Source organism: Pleuronectes platessa, chromosome 8, assembly GCF_947347685.1.
Source record: "Pleuronectes platessa chromosome 8, fPlePla1.1, whole genome shotgun sequence".
In the NCBI taxonomy this organism is placed as follows: domain Eukaryota; kingdom Metazoa; phylum Chordata; class Actinopteri; order Pleuronectiformes; family Pleuronectidae; genus Pleuronectes; species Pleuronectes platessa.
In genome coordinates, this window is record NC_070633.1 from 19,796,687 (window position 1) to 19,823,980 (window position 27,294).

Below are 27,294 nucleotides of genomic sequence, written 5' to 3' on the forward strand. Positions count from 1 at the left end.
GTATGTCTTTCTTTGATCAGAAAGTTGTGGGATACAGTAGGCTTCAACATTCCATGAGTGACTCCTGGATGAGCTGCCTTCTTTTCAAACACCACTGGCGGAAAGTGTGACTGCAGCCTTTTTTCTTTTTTTTTCCACGGGTTTATGCTGAGGCATTCAGCCACATCCTTCCGCCCTCTGTCCCACCTCCATTGTTTCACTGAGGCCACAACAATGCAGGGTGTTAACCGCGCAAGGGGGGAGCCGGGGCTGGAATCAGGGTGTCATGTGAGGTTATAGACGTGGATGTGCGGCGAGGGATCCGACAAAAAGACATGTTGACGAGGTCGTTTTCTCCCATGTTTTAGGTTTTGAAGGACACATGCAGAAGCACAGAAAGGGAGGGTGCGCAGGGGGATTTACTAGGGATTTATTCAGATTAATCGCCAGAGGAAAGGAGAGCAGATTGTGTAAACGCAGGCAAAGCACATGTATGCTGGAGGGGCCTGGTGCTCGCACAGAGGAGCCTATCTCTGATCTGACAGAGACACAGTGTAACTGCTCAAATGAAAGGCCAGAGATCAACAATAGAGTCCAGTCAAATGTGCCGGTGTAACTTGAGTCCTTAGATAATCACCTATTGTTATTTGATTTTTGTGTGGCTGGTGATTCCTCACTTACTTTGAACTTACTGACAGGATTTGGGTCTGTTGTAAATCGATAGGTCCCAATTGTGTACTCTTTTAAAGCTATACATAGATAGACATTATATACAACAAACTTTGTGTAAAGCACCAGGTTTGGTTTAAGGGTGTGGGGTGTGTGTGTGTGTGTGTGTGTGTGCGGGGGGGGGGGGGGGGGGGGGGGGGGGATACAATCGAAATAAATGAAAGTAAACATCAACAAATCAAACTAACTAGACAATAACAACATAACATCTATAGATTATGAATAATGAATAGCAATATAAAGTATTCTTTATTCATGGCCTTACCCTAATGTATGTCAGATGCTGTTCATCGATTGTTTAACTTTTGATTATGCCATTCACTGCTGATGATAAGCAATAGTTTATGACATTCGAATATAAAACTCATGATAGCCTTTTGTTAAACATTAAGAAACATAACAATTAAAAAATACTATAACATAAGTTCATTGCAGCCCAGAGGACGATAAACAAAGTCATTATCTAAAATATCAAATATGGAATAATTTAATTCTAAGGTGATATTGTTGGTACACAGATTATGGAAAAATAACAAACAAAATAAATAAATGAATAGTACAATGACATAATCACAGTGATTTTTTGTGTGATCAAGAGGTTATGTAAGAGCAGTATTGGCACATCCTGTGCAGAAGCGGACTGCACAGGATTCATTTAATTTCAATTTAGTTTTACTTAATTAGTTTTTTCAATTTAAATTTTTCTTTATTTTGTTATTTAATGTACATAGTTTAAGATATTTTGCAATATTGTGGTTGAAGTTCTGCCAAATTTAGGGGTTGAGAATCTTGCCAAGGACACTTCAGCATGCAGATGGGGAAGAGTGGGGATTGAACCCAATCTTCTTGCTGGATAACGACCACTCTACCCACTAGGCCAAACGATCGATCAACATCTTAGGCCACACCGCCGCTGAATTAAACCTCAGGATTGGATTACATGCTCATTCCCATCAGAAACTAAGCACAGGAAGAAGATGGACACATTATTTTGTTTGTGTGTGTGTCTGTGTCATTCTATGCTTTTTTTGATTCACATTTCAGAGAAAATCATTGTATTTTCTACTTTACTACATATATTTGACAGTCTTACTTAAAACTGACATTTTTCTATATATTTGGATTTTAGATACTGGATGATTTAATATGCTTTAAAAACCTATTGTTAGAGAATAACCCAGTAGTTTCCACTCTTGGCTTCTGACGCCTTAAAAGAATCATAGTATGGGACACATTTCATTTTATATAATTCTGAAAATGCATGCAAAACCTTCTCGTTTATATTTATCTTTGGATTCTAATGAAGTAAAAGTCAGCTGAGAACAGAGAAGTATTAGTACTACAGTATTTGCGTAAATGTGCTGCGTCGAGGGCTGTGACGTCACCAAACAGGAAGTAGCTGCTGGACGCCTCCTGTTGACACTGCGGAGACTCGATGCTACAATGACAACAGCGTGTAGCCGCGTGTTCGTGTTTTGAATTGGAACCTCAAAGACCCGAGTTCTCTCCTCTTCACACCGCCATGTGCATTTGTTCCTGACTGGCCGTGTTATTGTGTGGTTTTCTCTTCAGCCTGTGCCGGTCACGTTGCTCTGCAGCTAGCGCAGCAGGCTAATTTTCTGTGGAGGAAGTTAGCTCCTTACAAAGTCATGGAGAGCCAATTTAAACCGAGCTAATAGAATTAAACGATAAACCCCGTGGTGTTAGTTTCAACTCTAGTTAGGACGACGCTCTGGACAAGGTAATATATCAGTATGGTGTTTGTGTGAGTGTCAGCTGATTGTTGATGGCTGCCTGAGCTAAAACACTTCATGTGAATCACCACCTGACCTCTCTTCTTTCTCGGTGTCCTCGCAGATGGCAGTGGAGCTGGATGTGTTCGTGGGTAACACCACCATCATGGACGAGGAGGTCTATCAGCTCTGGTTGGATGGACACACAGGTAGGGGTCTCAGCTTGGACCTGTAGGGTCACAACGTGCTTCACGGGGGGTGTGAAGGCAATGCTGAATATGCAAGTACTTGTACTGAGTGCTGTTCAAGATTCAAGAATGTTGTGGTAGGGAGGGAAAGAAACCTAGTATTGAGTCCCAGTAAATAGAAATGACCTAGAACACCAGGATCTAAAAACTTAAGCGGAAGCAGTAAATATATACAGTGAAATAAAAACAATAGAATCTCAAACTACAGGATAAAGACAATGCAATCAATTATTGATAAATATGAGTGTGGATATTCAAGTATTGTACATAAGAGAGTCTCTGGTGTGTTGGTGTTGAACTTGAGCCGGTTTTCTATGATATTCTGAGCAATCCAAGATAATAAACAGGATAGGAAATAAAGAAGCAATGATGCTGCCACACATGAGGCCTGAAGTTTCATCACTTCAGGCCTCTAAAAACGGTTAGAATGAGTCAATCTGATTGGACATCATACTTTGAACTGGTGGTAGCATATAAGGGATTCAAAAGCAGAATGTAAGTAACCAGTAATTTAATGCATCAAATTTAGGAAAGTAAAAGTCTTCTCGGAGAGCACATTTCTCCCTAAAGCCTCATGCCCTATCCCGCCAACCGGATCTGCTCCAACATTGAATGGGTTCTTTCTCAGGTCATGTCCCACTCGTCCAGTTTCATTGAAATTATTTTGGTAGTTTTTGATTAATCCCGCTGACAGACAGACAAACTAAGGGAACAGACAAACAGAGGGAACAGACAGGGATAACAGTAAAAAATTAACTCCTTAATGGAGGAAACAAATTGGTAAGCAAATAATGCAACTGCAGCATCTACCTCCTTCCCATTCTACATCCTTCACATTAGTAGCAGCAAATGTAAAAAGTGAAGGTGCAGTCGTAATTTATGCCATCATAATATTCATCCAACACCAGTAGCTACAATAGTTCAAGTTATTAAATATAATATTTTTTCCAACAGTGAACGATGCAGTCAAGGTACGGATGGAGGGAGGAGTGCTGGAGGAGTGTGAGGCGAGCGCAGATGTTCTGATGAGCGACACCATGGACCAGTACAGGACTTTCCAGATGTGCGAGCGTCTGCTGCACAGTCCAACCAAACTAGCCAATCAGCTCCTGTTCCAGATCCCTCCGCATCGACAGGCCATCCTCATAGAGAGGTGCAGTAACGGTCCTCTCATTAATCATGTGATATGTGACTGCATTATATTTGTTTCCTTACATTGCAGATAAGAGCATATTCCTACAGATTTTAACGTTCCCTTGTGTTTCTTTTTTTAGATACTATGCTTTTGATGACGTGTTTGTCCGTGAGGTCCTGGGAAAGAAACTCTCTAAAGGAACCAAAAAAGACTTAGACGACGTCAGTGCCAAGACAGGTGTGACACTGAAGAGCTGCAGACGACAGGTAAATACATTCTCAGTTCTCTTTTTATCAGGTTTAAAGATTGGCAGTGCTCAATATTGCAGCTATGTCGATTCATTTCATACCCGAAACATTGATTAAGTCATAGTTCTGGTCTACAACTCACCTCGTTGGAGTTGTTCTAGAATTGCTTTCTGTGAATGTGAAATGAGCCGATTTTAAATTTTTTCTTTCAGTTTGACAACTTCAAACGTGTTTTCAAAGTAGTGGAAGAGCTGAAGGGGCGCCTGGTGGAGAACATACGTCAGCATTTTCTTCTCTCTGACAAGCTTTCAAGGTAATGAGTGAGAAGAACAGAGCACAAGACTTGCCTCAGGTTCGCTTTCCTAAATATTGGTATTGCTTCAGATCTGGCGCCTGCACTACGAGGCAGGATTTGTGGTTAGTGAGGTAACTTCCGGTTAAACGCTGAGCATCAGTCTTCAATGAAGCTGATTCACTTCTTACTGGTAACACACCATGGTAACATTTGGTGCACTTCTAACCTGTGGATATAGCTGCAACTGACTTAATCTCCAGGTATCAGTGTGTTTCTTCTCTTATAATATTAAGAAACCCAGGATTATCTGAGCCAGTTAATAACCAGCTCTGTTCTGTGGGACGGCTGATGTGAGGCTCAGTGAGGCCACTTAACAAAAACAAATCTTGAATATGTTAAAGTTGCTTTGTAGTGCAGGCTCCTAGTTTTATGATGAATCACTACATGATTTTGACAAAATACCTCATCAAGGCTCATGTTCAGTTTTAACCCAAATCCACAAAGTTCTACCTGATATTCTTGTTTTACATTCCTATGATGCCTCTCCTGCTTGTTTCAGGGATTACGCCGCCATCGTTTTCTTTGCCAACAATCGCTTTGAGACGGGGAAAAGAAAGCTGATGTTCCTCACTTTCCAGGATTTTGCTTTCTGCGGTGGGCAGCTTATCAACAACTGGACCGTCGGGGCCGTGGGTGAGCGATAACTGTTGTTTCTTTTGGCCATTTTTGCCAACCTACGATGTGCGTGGCACGTAGACCATTTTTTAAACATTATTTAAATTGACCTTTATTGGGTTGTCTTAGTTTGAGGGCTACAGAGTGATCAAATGTCAGTAATAAAATTAAGAACTAAAATTGAAGGTAAACCTTTAAAGCTATGTGACAGAATTTAAAGTGTCTCACTTGAGAACAACAGGTACGCTCTCTGTGTTGGTCATGCATGTTGAAAAAGGAAGAGTTACAGAATTGCCTCTGTCAGTGAGGCCCACTGACCACCAGAGGTCCTCCAGGTTTAACTGGTCCACATTAGACTGAGGAGGAATTTCAAATTTGTAAGTTACATATTGAGAAAGGGAAAAAGTTTAACTGGAATTAGCAGGATCAGAATAATGACATAATAATTCAATAACTGCAAATAGAGTAGTAACTTACGATAATAGTAATAAGTTAAAATACCCATTGGGCTGATTTAAACTGTGTCCTGACTGGAATTTTCTTTGTAGATAACATGGTGGAAGACATGGACGTCGATCTGGATAAAGAGTTTTTACAGGAGCTGAAGGAACTGAAGATTTTAATCGCAGACAAAGATCTGCTGGATCAACACAAAAGGTGACTGAAACCGAACGACCTAGATCGTTTATGCTGAGTGCTGAAAAATGAACTGGTTTTATTTCTCATTTCTCTGTTGTCTCTCTTCAGTCTGGTGTGTACAGCTCTCAGAGGAAAGACTAAAGCTTTTAATGAGATGGAGGCTAATTTCAAGGTGAGAAGGATAATAACATAATTGCTCATTAGCGTCCACAGTAAAACCAGAAACAGCATTCAAACATAATTTGATCTTTTTTCTAGAATCTTTCAAGAGGCCTTGTCAACATCGCGGCCAAGTTAACGAACACGAAAGACGTCAGAGATTTCTTCATTGATCTTGTGGAGAAGGTTTGTGCGTTTTCAAAAATGTAGTTTCACATGTGTTGTAAGCAAGGGCCGGCCATCCAGCCCAGGTTTTCGGAGGCCCGGGCCAACTTTAAAGTCTGCCTTTTGAGACGGTGTGATGTAACGTCTCCTCCCCTCCCCTCCCCTCCTCTCCTCCTCCAGTTTATTGAGCCGTGCCGTTCGGACCGATGGACAGCTGCGGATATGAGACTCTACCTCACTCACTACACAAACTCTGCGCACATACTCGACACATTCAAGTGAGTCAATGTGCTTTTATTCTGCGAAAACGTATCAGCCAGAACATGGCACCAACCCTGCCAATGTAATCAACTCCCCAGGGGGCGACATAAGCTAAAAATACAGCCATGATTTTGTAGAGAGTTTGGGGATAATTAACCAATAACTGAAAAAGGTCATACACCTTGGCAGTCAGTGAACATTGCTCCAACATAAAGTCGGTGTTTTCAAAATCCTCTCAAATATTGACGTCTGAATTCTACCAGTGGGTGCCTCCCTATCATGCCCCCGATTTCTTAAACTGTAGTTACCTTGTTTCTCATGCAAACACTCAGGAATGTAGTTTAGGGTTTACACAGCTCTGCGCCACTACATGCTCAACAAAGACATATTCATAGAAAGAAGGATCGACCCCCCTCATTACATTGAGTGAACAAAGATTGCCTCATTTACCCTCTTCATCCAGATTTCACAATTACAGTTTGTCATAAGACTCGCTACCTCGTTGACTGACATTCTGATCTCTTTCTTTTTGTTTTCTGCTCCTCAGACACCAGCTTGTGTGGGACAGATACATGGGCGTCATCAAAAGCTGTATCTTCAAAATGTATCACGACTGAATCCTATTCGTTACCGCTCGCTCCGCTCTTCTCACGGCTATTCGTCTGGCTCATCTGGTTTTATCTTGGCCCTCCGGTTTCTGCTTTCTCTGTTCGCTGATGAATTGTTTTTCTTGAGCTCTGTTATCGCTTTTGGCCTCCGAGCTTGCTTTCCTACTTCCCCCCCCGAAGTGTCTGTAAATTTGGTTTCTAAATAAAATGGACGTATCGACATCACAATGTCATTCTGTTTTATGTTATCGTTTAAAACGTCTTTCTGTTTTATCTCATAATATAGATAAAATACCTGTTATGTCATATGGAAGAGATGTTAACCATTAACCCGTTCCAGAGTCTGGATTTACTAGGTAGAGAAAGAGAGAGAGACACGCAGTGATAACTCCTAAAAGTAGAGATGTACGTTTTGTTGCTGAGTGTTTTAGATTTTAAATCTGACCTTCCAGTGTGTGGGAGGTTTGTGTGTGGCCGTAAGCATAAGGGACCAACCAGGGGGGCACAGTTGGTCCAGCCTGGGGGGGGTTGTCAGTGTGACTTTTAACAACAGCCCCTGTAATGACAGCTGCCATCTCCATCACCACCCACAAACACAGGACAGATAAACAATCGGTGGCTAAGTAAAGGTTTTAAAACCCACACACAGGAGGTTTTCCTTTAAAAAAAAAAAAAAAGAACCATAAACATTCAGGAATTGCCCCCATGATTTGAAAAAAAGCCTGTTTGCGTTTTCTTAAAATACAGTGACCCATATGTCTGTTTCATTTGTTCAATTATAAGATTTGAACACAGAAAATAATTTTGTAATGTTGTATTTCATTTCATCTTGAAGAGGATTTAGTTTTTTGTGGAAAGCATGAGAGTCACCTTGAGGTTTGACTTTCAATTGAGTCAGACTTAAGTTGGGTTAAGCAACATCTTCAGTAGTTTACAAAACAACTCATTGCAAATTGATTCCAAGTGCCGTAAAGGGTTAGTCATGTACAAACACAGAGAGAGCAAGCAGCGACCTTAAGACTGTCTAAGGATAATAACAGCAGTTTATTTTCAATATTTTTCCCCTAGAACCTCCATCGGTTTATTCTGCGAAATAAGATGACAAATTTTCCGAGTAGGTCTCACACACACAAACACACACACACACACACACACACACACACACTCTCTCTCTTCTCCACTCTCTAATTTTTGTCCACATTCCATTAACTTCTCTCTGCTCAGCTATAAATATCCTGCATGTCAGATTGGACGAGAGCAAGGGCTTTAGTCGCTTTATGGAGAGGAAAAAAGATGGGGGGAGGTATAAGTATAGATAGATGGGGGGTAAATGGGAAAATGGAGGAAAGGGTAGGAGTGCTTGGGGCTTCGGCAGGGATTTAGTTTAAATGAAACCAGGTGTGTTGTGGGACCAGCACGAGGGGCATTGGGTAAGAAGATGGGGGGGCATGTGTGTGTGAATCTGTGAGTTGTTCCGCCTGCGATTTGGACAGATTTGGAATTTTGGAATTTGGGCCGCAGACCAGGAATTTGCATCCTGGGGGGTCAGGGAGAGGGGGTTTGGAGAGCGGAGGATGGCAGTGCAGGGGGCCAAGTGGGGGGGGGGGGAATGGGCTGTCCCTCTCTCTCTCTCCCGCTCTCTCTGTCTGTGTCTCTTGCTCTCTCTCACTCTCTCTCTCTCTCCCTCCCTCTGGATGTGTTCAGCTGCTCCAGCTGTCGGTCTCCCCACTCACTCTCTCAGGGTCATACAGGCAGGAGTTTTAAGGGACCTCTTCTGGACGCCAACTCAGCCGGGACGACCGCAGCTCAGCAGAAGGACACACTGGCCAGAGGGAGACTCAGCGACAGAGGACCCAGCGGAAAAAGATTCACCCGTGAGTTTCCCTGTGTTTCTGTAATGTCCTACACGGATGTAAGAGGAGATTTGTGTGAAACAGAGAACTACTGCTGGACTTTGCTAGAGTTTCCTCCCAAGTTTTTAAGATGAGATGTCCCTCTCACCTATTTCTCTGGTACGACCATACACGTCCACTGTTCTGCTGTCTGCTCTGCTCTGCTCTCCCAGCTGCACTTGGTTCCTCACAAGAGCCAAGATAATGTGGCCCACAGTCTCTCTGCTCGCTTCTTGGCTTCGTGCTCCAGAGACTGTAATAGGGGGGTAGACAGGAAGAGAGGCGATGAGTCACAGTGCACGTATTATTATAAAGTTTGTTGCAAAATCCTTCCACCTCATCCTTCTTGAACAACACTTCAGGTCGGTGTCACAATCTCGGTTGTGTTAGTCACTCAGGGGAAACTACAGTCGGACCAAGGTGAAGCTGTAATTGTGATTTCTGACACAGGAACAGGTGCCAGCTTCCAACAAACACAACAAATCTTGAAACCTGGATGACATCGGTGCTGAATGCTGTTTATCACTGTTAATACATTCAACTTCTAACAGCTCACTTGTGACACCACCACCACAACTAAAGACTCAAGCAAAATAAACTATAACAGGCAAGGCAACAGGAAGGAGGGCTGCTCCCCTAAAGAGCGGCCCATCATGGTCTGCATGTACCATCACATCACTGTAACAGCCTTTACAGTGATTTCAGAAGGAGACGGCCCCGTGTGACTATGTCTATAGATAAACTATGTCTCAGAACATGGAGGGGGGGGGAGGACGAACGATGGAGAGTCTCACAACAGCAGTCCAGTTGTGTGCAGACCCCCTGATTGCGGATTTGCAGGTTCACTGCCACAATGGTAACAGGGCGCAGATGGGCCACCATGTTCTCAGGCTGCTCCATGCACGGCGGAGCAGAACAACACAAAGCTAGCTACGTATACTCTACAAGACATCACCGTTCTGCTGTTTACACAATGTGTGTGTGTGGTCCGACCGTGTGTTTCCCTCGTCCCCATGTGGTCACTTTTATGAGCAGCCTGACATCTAGCCTGTTAAATTGGGCTGACTGGGTACTAAGAGATTACAGTTACGCAGCCGGTCGGCACACGTCGGCCAGTGCACATCTTTGTATTTTATTTTCGTGGGTCATTCCGCTGTTACCGAGGCCAAGACGAGCTCTGACGGGTGATTATATTAGATTATAATTATTTTTCCATGAGATATGACGTGAATGGAACACACAACACATGGTTTTCAGTTATGAACTGCATCTGCTTCAAATAACAGTCATTTTCTTTATTGATTCATTAATTATTTTTCATGTGGTACCAAAGTTCAGGATAAAGTCAAAAGGTTTCTTTAATATCTTAAAATCCAAGGTTTGATTTTGTCGAACCAATATCCAAAGCTATTCATACAATTCATCATCATAGTAACATTTCAGAAGCTACAATGAATGAATGAATGACTTTAAAGTATTTTTGACTTAATCAGGTAATTTTCTCTCAATCAGCTGATCTATTAATTGACTTATATCTTTCTAGTAGTTACAGTAGTTTAAAATCCCTTTCATTAGTCCAGTTAATGTTAACATGAAACACAGCAGGTGTCCGAGCAGCAGCACTGCTGAGGGGGTGTTACAGTGAACCTGTGTCTCCATCAGTGGTCGTCCAGACCCAGACGATGAACTCTTGCAGCGGGGCCACATTCTCCGACATCCTCCCACACAATGAGGAGAGATGTGAGGTTGGAGAGCAGCGCCCGGAGGTTTGGCACCAGCTGTCCTCTTATGTGAACCATGGGGGGTTTCCCAGAACCTGATACCCTGGGAACCACTGCCGTTGCAGGGCATCCCAGCTGAGAACTGGCGCCCACATCCTTGCCACGGGCATTCCAGAGGTCCACCGCCACTTGATCTCCAGCGGCAGCAGGGCAACACCCATGTATCCCTGCTGCCCGCACTGAGTAGCCAGTGAGCGACCGGACCCCGGACCGATGGTCAGTTTGTTTTTTCGGGTGGTTTTGGGCCACACTCTTCCTGGTTGTAAGTTCAGTTCAGACAGGTCACGTACTGTGGTCGTCTGATTGCACGCTGGTATGTGTAACTGTCGGTGTTTTGCTGCTTTTGACCACACAAAGGTCACAAATCGCCTGTGATGTCACCCGCCGGGTATTTGAGGGTGTCCATGTCACCCTGCGGATTCCGGTTTGTCTCGAGACGAAATACAACAACAAGCAGTGCCTGTAAATGTGGCCTCCGCAGAGCGTGTGACCATACACGTAGGCAGGCAGTGAATCAAGTCTTGTGTCATTTCATGGTTTTTTATTCCTTCAACTGGCCTGTTTTATATATTTCTTTCTCCAGGAGCTGGAATAGGTGATGTGTTTATGTTTAGTCAGCAGAATTGCTTATAGCCTCTCTCCAGGAACATTAACTGAGGGATGGCTGTGTCTGTGCTGGGAGAAAAGCCAAGTCCATCAGAGCACTCAGCAAACATAATACACTATAAATACATCTAAAAAAAAAACATGCCACGCTCTACAGAACCCTGTGCTGGTGGAAGCACTGAGGGCCGTGAGTAAAAGAAGCAGTGTCTCAATGTTAAAATACTGTTGTAATTAAATGCTGTGACTTCATTCTCAATTCCACCTGATTAAAAGTAGCACTTAAAGTATCCAGAGTAGAAAGTGACTTTATGCCTAGTGGATCCTTTCATCCTCTTAAATTATGTAGATCTCAAGATCCTGAAAGATTAAGATATTTTAATCTTAGGCATACAAGATAATATTTGATGTATACAGGTAAGTCATGAATCTGTAAAACAAGTTCAAATTTACTCTTTTTATTCTGTTAGTTTTGCCGCGGCTTTGTTGTTAATGTAAATACCAGCAAATACCTGAGCAGCTGTAATCCGCCTCCTACCTTGAAGGACCTCTGTGGGCAGGCAGGGCCTTAAACACAATCACATGTTGTAATGAATAACTTTAACCTTTAAAAAGTACCTGAAAATGGAAAAACCCAAGCGAAAACACCTTAAATTGTACCTCAACAGAGTACCTGAGTGTACTTGGTTACTCCACTGGCACAGACAGATGTCCTCTGACATTAAAACAGCATCCAGAGAGAACAAGATTCCTTTTCTCACAAATTGAAGCAACAAAACAACAGATGCCGTTTAAAAATATGGAAGTAATAGCCAGGATTCTGCCCTGATAAACAGTGCAGCGAACCTCGGGAGGCAGCGCTCAGCGAGACTATCATTCCACTGAGCTGCCAGTCCGCAGACACAGAGGGCTTTCTGTGAGCAGTGAATATGAAAGTATTTCTGTGATGTTGACTTTGTTATTTTCAGCTGAAGGATGGAGGACGTCACAGTGTTTATGTCTTTACCTGGCCGGCCAATTTATTCCATTTATTCTCGCGGCGATCAAGGGGGAACTGTGTGGTTGACAAACACTGAACAAAGTCCACTGTGAGTGGACGACTACTTAAAAATTGGCTCCATGCAGCGTATTTAGCTTGGAGTTGATTTATCCACCTCGGCTGTGGGAGCGGCTCACAGGCACCACTAAGTTTTGAGGCGTTTTGTGATTTCTAATGTTGTTCTTTTTGTCTTTTTCCCCACTTCTCCTTCTCTGAAATACAGATCCCACTTCTCGGCCGCCCCGTACATCTCAGAGTCTCACCTTCAAGGCCCTGCCTCCTGTCGGATAGCTGTGTGTGTCTGTGTGTGTGTGTGTGTGTGTGGGTGCATGTTGTACGTGTGTTCATGTCCTTGTTCTCCTGCCAATTAGTGCATTAGTATGCAGGGTGTTTGTGTGTCAAACTTGTGCGTGTGCATATGTGTGTCTGTGCTCCTCCACGTTGCTATTTCACAGCCCTCGACAGAAAGTGACACCTACACGGTAAGGACGGCTGAGTCTCTCTCCCTCCCTCTGCTCTCCTCTCTTATTCCCTTGGCCTCTTCTCTTTTATCACACACCACACCTGCCAGTTAGTTTTTCGGCTGTGTTTCTTGTTGAACTCTTGGCCTCTGCTCTCCCTTTTTATTAGCTCCTCTTCTTCTCCATGCTTAATATTGCACAGCAGCTTTCCACGTCCAACGTTTTGTAGTTTTACTATCTGGAGGTAATTTTAGTTTTAATTCCATGTTGTTTTAAGCCTCAATTGTCTTCCCATGCAACTCACAGCAAAATTGTTTTCCTCCCAGAATGATAATGACCCCTCTTCCAAACAGTGGCCTGACTTTCTTTGTGTTTCAAGCGAGACTTCCTCAGAAAAGCAAATTAAAATGTCATACTCTGCTCACCAGCAGCCGACTCCTTGTCTTCTTGGCCAAGCGCTCCTACATGAGTATCTTCCCATCTTTCTCTCCTCCATTTTCTCACAGTCTGTTTTTCTCTGTTGCTCTTCGTAGGAATGCACAGATGGGTATCACTGGGACCCTCAGACCGAGCACTGCAAAGGTAAGAGCTCACTTTTACCTGAAGTTTCTCCAACTCAACATTCAGTTCTTATGCACAGTCATTAAATATGTCTCTGCATCCCCCATCAGACATAAACGAATGTGAGACCATCCTGGATGCCTGCAAAGGGGAAATGAAGTGCTTCAACCACTACGGAGGGTACCTGTGCCTTCCCCGCTCTGCGTCAGTCATCCCGGCTCCAGAGCCCGCCATCACGCCCACCGAGCCCTTCAACCCCTGCCCTCTGGGCTACGAGCCGCAGGGAGACAGCTGTGTGGGTGAGTGTCTGGTTTGTTGGTCTTGGGGGGTTAGAGGTGGACAGGTGGCCACAGGATGAGTGGTCATTACTCACATTTGTGTGTGTGTGATTGTGTACATTTATTGTCGGCGGCCACAGGCTGTGGGGGACAGGTGGCCGCAGCAGGTGTTGGAACTGGAGGCAGCGTGTTGGTGCAATCTGTGTGGGTGTGAGTGAGCATGAGTCCACGCGGGGCAGGCAGACAGTGGAGGAATGTGGAAGATTTCACGCGAGGACAGCTGCTCTGTTTTAAGAGCCGAGAAAACTGCCTGTGCTGGAGGACGAACACGTGTTCATCGGGGTCTGCATGAGGCAGCAAACATGATTCAACACTATGTGATGTTCTCAGCTGCTGGGCGGAAACCAGGGGAGCTGAGTCGCCACTGCCAGCTTGAACAATCACAGTGCATCATGACCACAGCTCTGACACGCCTGTCCCTGTTTCACTTCGCCCACTCACACAGATATCGATGAGTGTGAGCGGGATGAAGATGACTGTCAGCCCAGCCAGCAGTGCATCAACACCCTGGGTGCCTTCACTTGCCAGTGTCCGGACGGCTACCGCAAGGTTGGCACAGAGTGTATCGGTGAGTTGATCCAAATTCAATTAAACATATGGAAACTTAGAGACAGAAAAGGTTTTACTGCACGGCCTGTTGGAGCTGCAGGCGTGAACTTAATAGCCTCTTTTAATTCTCAGACATCGACGAGTGCCGGTACAGGTACTGCCAACATCGCTGCGTCAACGTCCCCGGGTCCTTCTCTTGTCAATGTGAACCTGGTTTCCAGCTGGCAGGAAACAACCGCTCTTGTATTGGTGAGTGATGTAACTGGGAATGAAAGAAGTATTAATCAATGTGAGCCACCAGGTATAAAAACTGGACAATTAAAAGGTTTAAGACTCCATTACAAATAAACACCCTGCTTTCAAAGTCGTATACGCAAAGGTACAAAAGGAAAGTATCTAAACTAAAAGAATTTGAAGTACGTTTTGGACTGTTTGGTAGTTTTATATGTACTTTTGTATATACGCTATAGAAAACAAGCATTTATTTTCATTTTTTAGAATAGTTTTTAGTTTATATTTTGAAAAACAGCACAGATAGAAATTTCTCACATCGAAAAACCAGAAAAGTTTCAACGCTGGCTGAAAACACTTCTCGTTGGACTCCATCACTCACAGTAATAAGCCGACTTGGGAAATGTGTTTTCAGGGACTTTGAATTTACTTGGAGCTTTTATTCTGATTTGTGCCTTTTTAGTTTTTGATCCAGGACCTATTAAAGTTTTTGGGATATACGAGCTTTCCAGTCTGTTGTCCCACAAAAACAACAAAACCCTTTTTATAACATTTAGAGTTTACGTCCACACGGCTCTATAAAATCTGCCTTCCCTCGTTTCAGATGTGAATGAATGTGACATGGGTGCCCCCTGCTCTCAGAGGTGTTACAACACATATGGCACCTTCCTCTGTCGCTGTGACCAGGGCTACGAGCTGGGGCCTGATGGCTTCACTTGTAACGGTAATACTCTCTCCCCGTCTCTCTCTGTGACACCTGTCTGTTTATTTGTATTCTGTCGCTGATGGTGGACTTTAAATTAAACATGAACTTGCATCCTGACAGACATTGACGAGTGCAGCTACTCCAGTTACCTGTGCCAGTACCAGTGTGTCAATGAACCAGGGAAGTTCTCCTGCGTGTGCCCTGAGGGATACCAGCTGCTGGGGACCAGACTATGTCAGGGTGAGCACACACACACAGCTGCTTCCTCTTTTCCTCTCAAAACGTCTCTCTCTGTGCGAGTCCTTCGTTCTGTGACAGCAGCCCTCTTCCTGCTGTCTTTCCGCTTCCTGTTCAGTCAAACATCACAAGTCCCTTTTCCTCTGCAGATATAAACGAGTGTGAAACAGGTGAACATCAGTGCACCGAGGCACAGACGTGTGTGAACATCCACGGGCGATACCAGTGCGTGGACAGCAACCGATGCCAGGAGCCGTATATCCAGGTGTCTGAGAAGTGAGTGACACCTCGTGAAAGCTGGAGTGTGTTCACACTCAGTACACACACTTTCACACACCTTTTCCCAATTACTCAAGTATGTGCTGGCTCTCGGCTCAGCATATAATCAACCCCTGTATTGAGTATGGCTCAGGCTTCAAGATTATCCCAATTACTTTTTCCACACACGGGTCCAACTCTGCGACCTTCTCTTTTGAACACGATCCAGTGCAATAAGAAAGCTATTACAGTTGTGAACAAGTGTTGGATTGGTAACAGGTGTGGGTCACTATTAACAAATCCCACATGATTTGCTCGTATAAAAGGTGTTTTAGAAAAACAATGGCTACCGGTCAATATCTGTTTAGATTCAAGAGTTCTCTCCTCTTAGTCATAATACTCCCTCTGCTGGCTAAGTTGTGAACTTCTGTTTTCTACTCCTATCACGGATGGATTGCTGAAAGAACCCAAAGGAGTTTAAAGCCCCTGAATTCTATAAGATGTTGCACAATAATGATAAAAAGATGCAAAACTACCAATAGAGACATAACAACTACCAAAAACCATGAGAAACAATTATATTGAGACGCAAAACGACCACAAGTGACTGCACGTAGATTTAACCGTCACTCTGCATTTTCTTCCATTGTGTGTGTGCAGCCGCTGTGTGTGTCCCGTCAGCAAGCCCGCCTGCCGAGAGCTTCCTTTCTCCATCGTCCACCGCTACATGACCATCACCTCGGAGCGCTCCGTCCCCTCCGACGTCTTCCAGATTCAAGCCACCAGCGTCTCTCCAGGGGCTTACAACACCTTCCGCATCCGCTCCGGAGACGAGAACGGAGACTTCTACATCAGGGTGAGAGCTGTGACAGAGCAGAGTGTGAGGACGAGCGTGGTGTCGCACTGACCTGATGGTTAATGAGGCCGAATCTGCTGTGCTGACCGAAATAATCAGTTCTGGTTCATGTTGAAGACGTAGAAATATGTCAGTCAAATCTGGAAAAGCAGAATAGGATTCAATGTAGGGCTGATAGATCAGTTTTAGTTGGGTGTACATTATAAACTGGCAATGTAAAAAAACAATTTTTTATTCTAAAACAATATTGTTGATCAGCTCCTTCCTGGAGGCTCAAACATGCTTTTCGTGTGAAAATCTTAAACTCACCCAACACGCTGATGACAGTTTCCCCTCCTGCAGACATGTACTCAGTCATATTTGTTTTGTCTCCTCCAGCAAATCAATAATATCAGCGCCATGCTGGTGCTGGCCCGCGCTGTGTCGGGGCCCAGAGAGTACACGTTGGACCTGGAGATGGTGTCCGTCAACCCTCTGCTCAGCTACCACGGCAGTTCCGCCCTCAGACTCTCCATCTACGTTGGGCCTTACACCTTCTAAAGAGGAAGAGGAGGAAGAAGACGACTGGAGGGGACACAGAGAAAAAAGATGGAGAGAAAGAGCTGAGGAGAAGCACAGATGCAAAAGAAGCTGTAAAAAGAAGTGGTCGATGCAGTTCAACCAATCACTGTGATGTCACACTCGTAGCTTTTTGTACTTGTACAAAGAAAGCCACACATTTGTGTCAGCCCACCATATTACGTGTTAGAATATACATGCAGTGCAGTATACAGTATAAAGTATACATGTAGCAGTAAGGTATCAGATACAGAGCAGCCTCAAAATGATAAGTCCAGTCCAATTGTTCCCTCCGGTTTTCAGTTTCCCAGGATTTCAGTTTTCATGTTATTATTCACTGCTCACTCGTCTGACGGCATCATTCTGACGTCCGGGTGTAAAAAGGGGATTTATTTTTTTCACACCTGCTCAGCGTGATAACAGATCTGTGCCGTGCTGCTGTCAGGTGGAGTGATTCATGCCGGGCGTCACCACATTAATCCGTCTCGTCCGGTTTACATCCTTATCTTCGGTTCCACTCTGTCACTTCATTCCCGTTTCCCTTTTAACAGACGCGATTCAGTAACCACTCATATCAGACCTCAGCATCCACGCTCCTCCTTCACCCTCCACCGTTCATCCTCTACCATCGAGCTCTCCCTTAACTGCCGTTTGTCGGAATTCCACGTGTTGTACTTTGTATTTTCTTTGTCTAAGATTTGAACCCAAATAAAACAATGTACCTTAACATCTCTGTGTCGCAGTTAAAGAAATCACAGATTCTTTCTTTTAGGTCTTTTCATTCTAGAGCATTTGTCCCTGTGGAAATTTCTGAAACTTTATTGATAAGTCAATCAACAGAAAACTATTTGTAAAGTTGCTGCTTCCTTTTTACTATCTGTAGAATGGAAATTGAATGGAACTCCTTTAAGAACCCTTGTGTTGTGAGAAATTGAAATGTTAGATTCCAGTTTCAATTAATTAATCAGAACTTAAGGTATTTTCAGTTCAATTGATAATGGCAACAGTCGTGAGTTAACCTGTGTCTGGAGTTTTTCCGTTCCGTCTGTTTAAAGAATTAAAGCTTGATGACTTCACCGTTTAGTTTAGCAAATATAAGCAAAAGCTGCTTTCAGACAGGCACTGAATTTAAAGTAGCAGTGTGTAAAATGCCTAAGGCCTTCTAAGGCTCTTTTCCTTTTCTTGGACTCGGCCAGCCCCCCTTGTAAAATGTCAGGAGTACGTCGGATTGAGCACCAGTGAGAATACAACCGGAACATGTCTGGGAAAAAATTTGTCTTACTCAGATCTAACTCACAATCTGCTGCATTCTTCAAACGTGAAAAAGGAAAACTACCTATTTTCCGGAGATCTTATCTGAAAATGGCTAATAGCTGGTTCACTGCCCAACGTTACCAACACATCCACTAATGTACTAAGCTACATTTTCTAATGCTTCTCTGAGCTGACTTTAAATTTGACTCTGACCCAAACATGGAGGAGAAAGTCTGTGGTGTGACCTGGCCTCGAATCTACACTGTATCTGTTTAGGCCCCCAGCCAGCCGCTGGCTTTGTGAACGGCCTCAGTAGTTGCTCTGCTTATTCGGCTCCACTCGTTATAAATAGCCGACACTTGGACACAGTTCCACAACCGGCTCTGATATAATGCACCTTAAAACTGTGCTTGAAACCTTCTCTCACACAGGCAAAGAGATTTAGTCCCGCTAGCATCACTGTTTATCTAGTTTCACTGGAAAGGTCACAGCCACAACAGTTCCTGAATCCTGTCTGACCAAAGGAGAACCTTATGACCTTATGGTTTCATTATGAAGTTAAGATCTGGGGGGGTGTGTGTTTGTGTGTGTGTGTGTGTGTGTGTGTGACGGGGGGGGGGGGGGTGTCCTGTCAGTGCCATGACACAGAGAAGGATCCTGAGTGTGTTCAAATATAACGACCAGCTCATCATACTTCCCCTGCACCCACACCCTCCAACACAGATTCACCTCAGTCTGCAGCAGCAGTGAACACCACCATTAGTCCTGTCATCTCCAAAACAAGATCTGGGCTAAAATATCCAAAAATATTATATCTACCTCCCGGCATCGTGAAATTAGGGCAGAGAAAAGCTGCATCTCATATGAAACAGTGAATCTAGGCAGCCTTCTGATTCGCTTTTTACTGTCACAGCATTTCTCTTTGTGCAACGGATTCTGTCAACCCCCCCAAAAAACAAAAAAAAGATAAAGGGAGTGAGTGGGAGAAGGAGAGAGGGGAAAGCCCTTATTTTACAGTCCAGTGCTGTAAGCTCCACCCAGGCCTACACGCACACACACACCTCCCATCTGTCCTCACTGGAGGGGGTGATGACTCACACACAGCCCTGTTTTATGTAACAGGAGTAGACACGGTTCAGGCACCAGGTGGCAGCAGACCACACAGATCTCCTCCATCCAGGAATAGCAACAACCTGAAGAGAGTGTGTTGGTTTTATAACCTAATTGACTGGTGAACCTACATTTTCTCCCATTTTCCATGAACTCATGCACCTGTGGGAGGAAAAAGTGATGGCACCTTTGTCCTCTTCTCACAAATAATGTTCAACTCAGCGAGCGCTGTAGAATAGATTTATATTTCTTACATAACTTCATCTTGTAATGATGAAGAACAAGAAGGACATATCCTGGTGATGTGGTTAGGGAGTGCAGGAGGGGAGGAGGTGTGTGTGTGTGTGTGTGTGTGTGTGTGTGTGTGTGTGTGTCTGTGTGTGTGTTCACATTAGGGGCACAGTGGCCTAGTGTTATACTGTAAGTCTCCTGGCATTTCCTGTTGCTGCAAAGACAGAAAGAAAACCTAAATGAAACTGAAGGAATCTGTCGTGGATGGCCTCCGAACTGGCTCACCAGGCAAAAGGGCCCACACCATCAGGGGGCTCCCTGGGCTTCTCCTGAAAAATGTCATTGACAAAAAAAGGCACAAAATGGCCACAGGATGCAAAATAACCAAGATATGACACACAAAAAAAACAAAAAAACACCACAGAGAGATGCCAAATTACCCAAAGAAGGATGAAAAGGGCAAAGCAACCACTATGAGACCAAACGAAGGCAAAGATATAGAGTTACTTAACATAGACACAAAAAAAAATCACCTAAGACACAAAATTACCAAAGTAATCACGAAACAATCACAATTAGATGCAAAATAGCAAACACAAAAAAAGAAGAAGATGCAAACTGAAGAGAAATAGACACAGAAACGATAAAAGACACAAAACGACCAGCGTAACATAACGTGACCACAAAACAAGACAAAGAAGAGATGAAAATCACTAAAACTAGCTGCAAAACGACTAAAATTAGACGCAGCACAACCACAATATGATGCAAAACTGCTCAAAATGATGCAAAACAAGCAGAGAGACGGAAAACGAGTAAAAATAGACGCAAAAACAACCAGAGTGAGTTCCACTGCGACGACAATGAGATGAAAACAAACACTGTATTGAGCGAGTGGGCACAGAGGAGCGTGGGTGTGAATGTGTGTGAAGTGATGTAATTGGAGGAATCCGATTTTGGAATGCGTGTGGTCATTCTGCAGGTCTGTGTGTGTACAAGGTATCTGTGTGTACGTGTTTGTTGGTGCCTCTGTGTTAGTGTGTCTTTAGGCTGCTGTGTCTGTTTGCAGGGTGTGGGTGTTTACATGGGGGAGCGTGTGTTTGAGAGGTGCCCACATAGACGGGTGGGAGGAGTGTTCGGGGCGGCAGAGGGGGGGAGCTGGAACGGCCTGGGCCTCGTTTCTTGGCGCCTTCGCGATCGTGATCTCATTTCTGGGCAAGCCGAGCCCTGTAGGCCGCAGTGGGGGGGGGGGGGGGGGGCTGTGCGGGGAAACGGAGGTACACCAACGACTCTGGTACGGGGGGGACAAACATGTTGGACAGGAGAGAGGAACCTTTCCTCGTGACAGAGTCCAGTTGTGTCCCTTCAGCTCAACACACGCTGCCATGGCAGAGGAGCAGCTCCCTTTTGATCTTCTCCTGCTGCTGCATCACCAAAAAGCTCTCAACACCCCCCCGCCCTCCACAGCACAATGCAGGTATTATAGTTATGAATGGGAGAGCGAGGTGGAGTGTCATTTCCCTCCACCCACAACCCCCTGAGCAACCGGGATTAGTTCATTGAGGAAAAGAGCAGCCACTGGAATCTGTGGGACTTCAAACGCTGGCTGCACAATGCAAAGAGGGCCCAGTGATGGGAGAGGGTGAATTAGTGAGAGTATCAGGGAGCTCTCTCTCCTCCTTTACATACTGTATATAAATAAGGAGAGAGAGAGGGGGGGGGGGGGATATACAGAGAGAGAGAGAGTTTCTTATTACCACATTTGTGTCCCCCATACACTAAACAAACTGTATTTAGATTATAGATCGATTAGAATTACACACACAGCTACAACATGGTGTCAGCATCTTAAAGTTTTATAGCGATGTGCCGAGGGAGGTCATGTTCTCATCGGTGCTTGTTTGTCTGTTATTTAGTGGCAGTACACAAAATCTACAGGATATATCAACCATGAAGCTGGTGGAAGGATGCAGGATGTGTCAGGAGAGAAGAGAAACCATCCGATTCTGGTGCAGGTCCAGGAATTTCTTTTCTCCCCTCGGTGAGTTAGTGCATCTTTTGACATTTTCACGAGGTTTCCTGACCTATAATTCATGGATCTAGATGAAACCGTCAGGCACATTTTGGGAACTGATATCGATGAGTGGGTGAAGTTTGGTGCAGTTTGATTTTTCTTTCGGGGAGTGTTGGGTCTTGGTGGAGGTTTGCGCTCTAATGATTGACACTCTGCCTTCTTTACGTCCTCTTGTATAGTAATTCCCTTATGGAAAAATAGTAGATTACATCAGCTAATTGGAATACATCCATGTAGCCTACATATTTATATCTTATTTTACATGTAGTTTGGTTGTACTTGATGGTCATCTTGTTTTGCGGATGAACTATGAACTATGTATGTGTGTTTGTCAAAATAATAGGAACATTTGCAAACTGCAGCCCGATCATTAAATTGAAACGACGTCTCTATTTTGAGTAAGACTGCATTACATTGCATTATAAATATTAATATTAAATATATGTACAAAAGGATGGGGTTTATTTCAGGACTATTGAAGTTCAGTGAATATATATTCACACGCAACACATTTTGTCATTCATTATTAAATCCTGTCAAATTTTCTTCTTCTTCTTTTGAGTACAAACATTTGTCTCCTGGAGCTCATATGTGGGAATGCTTTAATCCTGTGACACCACAGTTTCTCGTTGTCTCTGAATTTTTTTTTGCTTATCAGTCTGGTCCAATTACAGGTTCAGTTGCTGGGTATGTTCATTACCTCGGGTCAGCGTCCTCTCCTACCAACATGCCGGCTGTTTAGCGCAGGGGGGTGCAGCGAACAGGATCACGTGTCACATGTCAGTAATTAACAGCAGTGTAATTAGAAATGTGACTGCACACACACACGTGCTCTGACTGGAGCAGGGTTCAGATCCAGAAACACACAGAAAACGAGCTGAACGTGCTCATCTCTTTGTCATTCACACAATCAAAAACTAATTACATGAGAGCTGATGTTGAGAGTTCAGGTCCAGATGTTGAGAGAGACTCCCCCCCCACCCTTCTCCCCCTTCCCTCCTCCTCTCTCTGGAGCCTCGGATAGATTTATATAAGACTCCGAGTGAGACCTTACCCAAGCTTACTCTACCTTCCATTTCTTTTACACGTTGCGTAAATGTGGTAACCAAGAAACGACGACGTGTTGCTATGGATGAGTGGGTGGCAGCCAAAGGGACCTATGCTGAAAAGACATTCAGCCCTGAGAAAAATAACAGAAGAGAAAAGCAAAACACTGAAAGGTATGTGAACTCCAGGGAGCAGGAGCTGGAGAGGAATTCTGTGAATCTGAACACAAACTGATTGTGAAACATGTTCCGGCTTTGAGTTTTAGTTGCTGAGGCATTTTATCCAACTTCAGATGTTGAACAACGGGAGGATGTGGATTCACCAGCAGTGGAATGTTGTAGTTTAGAGGCACTTACAACTTATTATGTACAGTCAATTATTTCCCTACTTAATACTGGATAATTAAAACAGCTAAAAACATAACGAAATATAACTTCTGTTTTATGATGAATTACATAATATACTTTCTTTGAAAATTGGACATTCTGTATAAGTAAGTTTGGTAGATTAAATATATTTGATATCACGGTTTATGCACTTTTATTCAAGGAACATTTTGAATACAGGATTTTTACTCATGACACTGGTGTATAGTACTTTAACTTCAGAAAGAATATCTGTCTATCTTCTGCCACTTGGTCTCACAAGGCAGCAGAGGTGGAAGAAAGTATAAACATCGTTTCCTTTAGTAAAATACACCAAGGTAACCAGTCCTGCATTTAAAAATACAATCAAGTAAATAAGTATTATCAGTAAATTGCAAAGTAAAAAATGTTTTTAACCTATTAAAGGTGTAGCCCGACTGTCTTTAATAACAAGGGAAGATGAAACCTTCAGGTGGTAATTAATTACCATGGAGGGGAAGTATAGGGAGCTATTAAAAGAAATAAAGTTCTTCCCACATATATGAGTGAATGTATATTCCATCACTGGATTCCTCAAATCTGCCAAATAAGCTTGTAACCATAACCTAAAATATATTCAACCTGACAATAATTTATTTACAAACCTGAAGTGTTTCTAATTCAGTGTTTTATTAATGAGCCAACACAGTGAAAATACTGAATAACAGGTCTTTTTCCTGGAAATAGGGCAGGTCTATAACCTGTTACGTGTTTTCCAGCTGACACACGCTACCGGCCTTGTTTGTGTGTTAATGTATTTTTGGAGCGCTCTGGGTGGAAAATTCTCAATTGGAAGAAAATGAACAAGCCACAGCTGACAGGTAATTGACCCCGTCCAGTCATGAATCAGCCCAGAATGAATGAATCAGAATATTGCTTGAGACAGTAGATGGTGCAGGAGGGGGGGGGGATTGAACAAAATGGAGTAAACTGCGATGGTTATGTGAGGGGGGACATGTGGTCGCTATCAAAATGTCGGGTTCAATAGGGAAGTATTTTGAGCCACGTTTCACGAGGACGTTGACAAAAAAAAAAAGAGGACGAGTGGATGAAGAAGAGAACAAACGATCTCAGAAAAGAACAAGGTACCAACGTGATTTACAGGCCGTTATGAAGTCCATACAGAACATATGTTCCTCCTTCGCTCTCAACAACCCACTCTCTGGGTTTCGTTATGCAACGCCTTCGTCGATCTGCTCTTATTCAACATATATGTCCAGAAATTCTCATCGATGCTTCACTGTATGCAAAACCATCCTCACATCACGTCTTTTGTCTTGTTGCTGATTTGCTTTCTGTGGTTGAAATCTGGTCTGAAAAACGAGAGGTAATCGAGGGGAGCGAGACACACGGAGCCAGAAAAAGGGAGAGAAAAAGGTAGAGAGGGTGTCTCAATGAAGGATCTGCTGCTGGGAGGTCTCTCATGATGTAACACATCTACATCACGTCACCATGGCAACCCCGCATCAGCACCAACTCACTGTGGGGAGAGAGAGGCAGTGTCTGTGCTGGTATGTTACAGTACACAGAGGAGAACGGCATATGTGCGCCACAAAAAAAAAAGCCATATGGTTCAAAATAAAAATGTTATATAGAAATGGAAATGTTGTGTTTCGATGATTTCCAATTGGAGTTAGCTTTTTGTTATAAAAATCTGTAGCGAGATGCTTAAAAACAACTTCTAACTCTCTGGTGCAGATCTCATCCTTGAGCACACAATGACATACGTTCAATCTCACACATTTTAATGAAGCCTCTTGAGGCAGACTCCATCCTCAATAGGAACATGTCAGCTATTTACAGGCTTATTGTCCCCATGTTCTCCAGTGAGTCTAAGTATAAACTGAGGGACCTTGAGGAGAGAACTTGAACACATCTGAAGAGCTCTGGTGAAAAACTTCTGGCCCCTGTTCTGTGGCCCGGCTGCTAAAAATACTCTGGACATTGAAAAGCGAAGAGAAAAGACACAAGGCTACTGGCTCACAAAGCCAAACGGAGAGAGAGAGGGAGGGAGGCAGCGAGTGATGGAGAAAGGCGGGAGGTGAGGAGCCGGAGTGTGGGTGGAGCTGCGTGCGTGGGTGTTTGTATGGTTGATATTCACAAGTTGTCCGTCGATGGATCCGTCAAGCTACAGATAGGACACAGTGACATGCAGTGAAGCGTGTCTCTGCCTGAACTGAGGTATTATTACCATTCATATTAATATTAGTATTACAAGTTTAAACATGAACAACATCTTCTCACACCGCATACAGGTGAAAATGAGTGAAATGAAAAGTATTTATTTTTTCTGATGTTTGTGTTGTTATTTTCTGAGACTTTGTGCTGCTGCTCACACATTTAGAGACACAATTTGAAGCGAATGATTCATATTTCCCAACCTGAGGGGTCGTGATCAACTTGAGGGATCACAAGGGGATTGAAAGGAAGAACACACTCCTGACGTACAAAGTTAAACTTATTTTTGTCAAGTGGTTGCTTTTGTTAATCAACACGTCCTCCTTCAGGTGAGAGAGGATTCCAGGTTACGTGCAGAGTTTCTGAATGAGACAGAGAAGCTGTATCTGAGAGAAGTACCAAGCACACAAATGAAACACACTCTTTTTCTTTGATTCAAGCCCAGGACCTTTCTAATTAGAGCCTGTCCCTTCCTCAAATGTTCTATCTGGAAACATCTTCAAAAAACTGATGAAGTCTTCCTGACTGATTTTAAGAGAGATGAGGTGAAGTAATATGACATTCAACATACATACAGTATTGGGGTGTGTGTGGGGGGGGATCCCAAACAGGTAGAGACGTGTTTCATAATCAGGATCCCCCCGTAGACTAATATCTCTTGGTGTAATGTGACTGAATTATGATACATGTAAAAGTACATATGTACTCTATGTACTCTTACATGTATTCTATATAGAAAACATATGCAGAAAACTGGTCTCCTGTAATCAATCTTCACCTACATGGACTCACACTGTACTTGATGTTTTATTAATACTGAGATTCAGTTTCTTGTGGATATTCTCATTATCCTCTTGAAGCTTGAAGCCATTTGACAAAAAGAGGTAAACGGATGTAAAACTAAATACAAATATAAGATGTGAGAGTGAGTGTATGTTAAATATGTATATGAATAAATATACAGTATGTGTACTGTAAATGTACATAATTGGCTTCTTAAAGCAGCAGTAAGACTGAAGTTGTAAAAAGTAAAAAAAATAGAACACAAATAGTCGATAAAATTAGGAGTAAAGCGATGAAAGGATGATTGCGTGAGGATGTTTACTGCATTTGAGGATCATGTCTACACTGTTTGATGCACAACAACATGTATTTAGCATAAAGTTGTACCTGCGTGATAATAATTCACTTCCAGCTCTCAGGACATTATGATTCAGATCTTAAACACACATGTCCATCCTCCAGCTCCTCAGTCACTTCAACATGTTCCCAGTCATCCTTCTCTTCCTCTCTGTCCCTAAATCTTTCCATATTTTCCCCTCAACTTTCCTCTTTACTTGCATCCCCTCATTCTCTCTCTCCCTGTCTCTCTTTCTCCTGCTTCGATGCAGGAGTGGGAGGTGTTGCTAGGCGACAGATTAGCTCCTTCCTTTCAAGAAGCAGAGTGCAGACCTTGACTCTCTGGATGTAAAAATAAACGGAAAAGAGAAAAGATGGTCTTGGTCTCAGGACAAGTGGTTTTCACCTCTGGGATGAGAACCACGCTGTTTGTTTACCTTGGCATTATTTTCCACACAACTCGACCCCTCCTCCGCCTCGTTCAGCCCCTCGTCTGCGGCACTTCTCGGCCTCAAGTGCTCCAGAAATAACCCCCCCTTATTTATAGGCTTCATTTACATTTGAAATAAACAGAATCTATCTGCCATCATCGGTGAAGTCGTTGACATTTTAACTGTGATGGACTTTCATAACTCACACACCACAGTGTGATGGAGCTGTTGCTGAGACTGATGATCTATCCACTGTGTTCCCTGTGATGTGATGACTAAGGTTGTGGAGGAACAGGCTGCTCGTCCCTCATCCACAGTTTTAGTCTGCCAACGGCTGAAGCTGCGAAAGTCACACCTGTTGGCGACTGCAAATCCCTTTCTTTTACATTGTATGAGAGTGTGTGTCTGTGTGTGTGTGTGTGTGTGTGTGTGTGTGTGTGTGTGTGTGTGTGTGTGTGTGTGTGTGTGTGTGTGTGTGTGCGCAGGAAGAACCAGAATACTC

At 43.6% G+C, this 27,294-nt stretch overlaps 2 protein-coding genes across 2 annotated transcripts; both read left to right on the top strand.

The window, feature by feature from the left end:
* The first annotated feature begins 2,089 nt into the window (after positions 1 to 2,089).
* On the top strand, positions 2,090 to 7,107 carry fibpa (fibroblast growth factor (acidic) intracellular binding protein a). Its single transcript, XM_053429129.1, has 11 exons — positions 2,090 to 2,449; positions 2,566 to 2,650; positions 3,644 to 3,842; positions 3,964 to 4,090; positions 4,285 to 4,385; positions 4,927 to 5,060; positions 5,591 to 5,699; positions 5,790 to 5,853; positions 5,940 to 6,026; positions 6,186 to 6,283; positions 6,814 to 7,107. Exons 2-11 carry the CDS (start codon positions 2,566 to 2,568, stop codon positions 6,881 to 6,883), a joined length of 1,074 nt encoding a protein of 357 aa, XP_053285104.1. The 5' UTR covers positions 2,090 to 2,449; the 3' UTR covers positions 6,884 to 7,107.
* Positions 7,108 to 7,250: 143 nt separating this feature from the next.
* Positions 7,251 to 17,671, top strand: efemp2a (EGF containing fibulin extracellular matrix protein 2a). The gene is made up of 11 exons (XM_053429128.1): positions 7,251 to 8,748; positions 12,413 to 12,671; positions 13,184 to 13,232; positions 13,322 to 13,510; positions 13,995 to 14,117; positions 14,231 to 14,347; positions 14,934 to 15,053; positions 15,156 to 15,275; positions 15,422 to 15,548; positions 16,191 to 16,386; positions 16,765 to 17,671. Exons 2-11 carry the CDS (start codon positions 12,570 to 12,572, stop codon positions 16,924 to 16,926), a joined length of 1,305 nt encoding a protein of 434 aa, XP_053285103.1. The 5' UTR covers positions 7,251 to 8,748; positions 12,413 to 12,569; the 3' UTR covers positions 16,927 to 17,671.
* The last annotated feature ends 9,623 nt before the right edge of the window (positions 17,672 to 27,294 follow it).

Coding starts and splice junctions, on each gene's coding strand:
- fibpa (XM_053429129.1), top strand. CDS start 2,566: ATGGCAGTGGAGCTGGATGTGTTCGTGGGTAACACCACCATCATGGAC. Junction 3,843..3,963: donor CAGGCCATCCTCATAGAGAG/GTGCAGTAACGG, acceptor TTCTTTTTTTAG/ATACTATGCTTTTGATGACG. Junction 5,061..5,590: donor CTGGACCGTCGGGGCCGTGG/GTGAGCGATAAC, acceptor TTTTCTTTGTAG/ATAACATGGTGGAAGACATG.
- efemp2a (XM_053429128.1), top strand. CDS start 12,570: ATGCAGGGTGTTTGTGTGTCAAACTTGTGCGTGTGCATATGTGTGTCT. Junction 13,233..13,321: donor TCAGACCGAGCACTGCAAAG/GTAAGAGCTCAC, acceptor ATCCCCCATCAG/ACATAAACGAATGTGAGACC. Junction 16,387..16,764: donor ACGGAGACTTCTACATCAGG/GTGAGAGCTGTG, acceptor TGTCTCCTCCAG/CAAATCAATAATATCAGCGC.